This window comes from Penaeus monodon, chromosome 43, assembly GCF_015228065.2.
Source record: "Penaeus monodon isolate SGIC_2016 chromosome 43, NSTDA_Pmon_1, whole genome shotgun sequence".
Classification (NCBI taxonomy): Eukaryota; Metazoa; Arthropoda; class Malacostraca; order Decapoda; family Penaeidae; genus Penaeus; species Penaeus monodon.
Window position 1 is genome coordinate 7,344,465 of NC_051428.1, and position 2,500 is coordinate 7,346,964.

General features: G+C 48.4%; 1 protein-coding gene across 1 annotated transcript in view; it reads left to right on the forward strand.

The window, feature by feature from the left end:
• LOC119568266 (pantetheinase-like) overlaps positions 1-2,258 on the forward strand; it is a 10,185-nt gene extending 7,927 nt beyond the window's left edge. Inside the window, exons 7-9 of the mRNA XM_037916724.1 lie at positions 143-231; positions 948-1,119; positions 1,400-2,258. Coding sequence (XP_037772652.1) covers positions 143-231; positions 948-1,119; positions 1,400-2,175 — 1,037 coding nt within the window. The 3' untranslated portion in view covers positions 2,176-2,258. The remainder of the gene's footprint in view (positions 1-142; positions 232-947; positions 1,120-1,399) is intronic.
• The last annotated feature ends 242 nt before the right edge of the window (positions 2,259-2,500 follow it).

Genomic DNA, 2,500 nt, shown 5'->3' on the forward strand with positions numbered 1-2,500 from the left:
GGTTAGAGTAGTAGAATAATGAATATGAAAGAATGATATAATATGTAAGATGTTATAGATATTTGAAAATATAGATTAAGACAGATAAAATGATATATCTAAAATAAGATGATTAATCCTTTATCATGCCTTATACCCGCAGCCTTCACTGCAATAGGCTTAGCTGATTCAAACCTGATGTATCCCACCACGATTAGGTCCCAGCTGGGCTCATCTTATACCCCTACCTCTGTAGCACGATACTAGTATATAATATCTGCTATCTATAGTTTCGGATGAAACCGTAGTCTGGGAGATCACGTTCTCGTCCCAGTCGAGACAAGCGGGTGAAGGTGCCGTAGTGGATACTATGTATTACGACGACTGAGAATCTTACACCAGTATATCTGCAAAGGACTACTATTCATGGTAGCATCAAGTCTACGATATTTCACTATAAACTCATGGAACTACCTACTATGTATATACTATATATTGCAATCTTATGGTATATATATATTACTATATATATTATACATGTATATCTACTATATATATATATATATATATATATAGATATATATATATATATATATATATAATATATATAATATATATATATATATATATATATATATGTATGTATGTATGTATGTATATATATATACATACATATGTAGAAAAGGTATGAATGAGAATGAATATCTTGACAATACAAGAGATGTATCTGACCGGTTTCGATTATATCTTCGTCAGAAGATACAATTCTGACGAAGGTATAATCGAAACCGGTCAAATACATTTCTTGTATTGTGAAGACACACACACACACACACACACACACACACACACACACACACACACACACACACACACACACACACACACACACACACACACACACACACACACACACACACACAAACTGAAATAGCAATAACCAGACAACAAGAGCAAACGCCCAATAGGGGAAAGGCTCGCTCGCGGGCAGCCGAGACCCATCCAGAGTGCCCCTTGACTCCCCGCAGGTATGCTTCGACATCGCCTTCGGTCACCCCGGCCTCTTCAACGTGGACTCGAGAGGCGTGAGGGACGTGGCCATGAGCACAGCCTGGGTGGACATCATGCCCTTCCTCATCGGTGAGAGCAGGGAGGCTGGGGTGGGCAGCACAGAAATGAGCAGACGGTTAGGCGGGTACAAGGGCAGTGGGTAGAGAGACGTATGAAAGACAATTGTATTGGGGTATGAAGATTTCTAGAGACAGATAATGGTAGAAGGAGGAAGAAAGATGAATATGAAAGAATGAGATAATAAGGTAGATGTTGCATAGATAAGCAAATATAGATAGAGACAGAACAAATGCTAGAGGGTCTAAGAAAGATGGATTAATGCCCTTCTCGATGCCTTCTACCCCCGCAGCGCCCTCCGTGCAGAACGGCTGGAGCCGCGGGCTGGGCGTCAACCTGCTGGTGTCCGGCCACCACCGCCCCGAGCGCTCCAAGCTGGGCTCCGGGATCTACCGCGGCGCGTCCGACCTCGAGCACGACTACGTGTACGACGTCGAGTCTGGCTCGCGGCTCATCGTGTCGGAGGTGGAAACCGTGGCCTCCGTGGGCGGCAGACGGCCCCCCCGCCGCCCTTCTCGGTCCCACGGCGTCGCGCCCCCGGAGGCGAAGCGGGGAAGCCGCCTGCCGCGTCGGGATCACCTAGTGTATTACGACGACCTGAGCAACTACACGCAGGTGGTGCTGCAGAAGGGCGACTCGCAGGTGGTGCAGCATGCAGAGGCGTGCCACGATGACGGCCTGTGTTGCCACCTGGCCTACACTCCAGTGGGAAACCTCACCTACTCGCTCCTGGCCTACAGCGGCGTCGTCGTGCAGGGCTTTGGCACGTACCAGATCTACGCCCAGATCTGCACCGTGGTGTGGTGCCGCAGCGAGGATGTGGCCACCTGCGGTCAGCTGGGGGACCTGCCGGGCGCCGATGCCTTCCCCGCCTTCACCATCTACGCGGACTTCGCCGTGGATCACGTCTACCCGGCCATGTTCACGCGCGACCTCGCCCTCGTGGAGAACGACCTCTACGACTACAGCTGCGACGACCAGCGCTCCTGCACCATCTCGACGTCGGCTGCCGTGCCTGAGCTCATGACGGCAGGCTTCTATGGCAGGTGGTATGAGCGCGACCCATGAGGCCAGGTAGTGCGTGGGAAATAGGGTCGGGCCTGTTTATGTGATGTGTGTTATATGTAATACATGCTGTTTTCACAAGTTTATTCGGTTAATTTCGTCCAATACACCTAAATGCTACACAGCTAAAGAAGAGCATCCATTGTAAGCCAAGCACACACACACACACACACACACACACACACACACACACACACACACACACACACACACACACACACACACACACACACACACACACACACACACACACACACACACACACACACACACACACACACACGTACATATACATATACATACATATTTTTATTTAATCAGCCTAAAG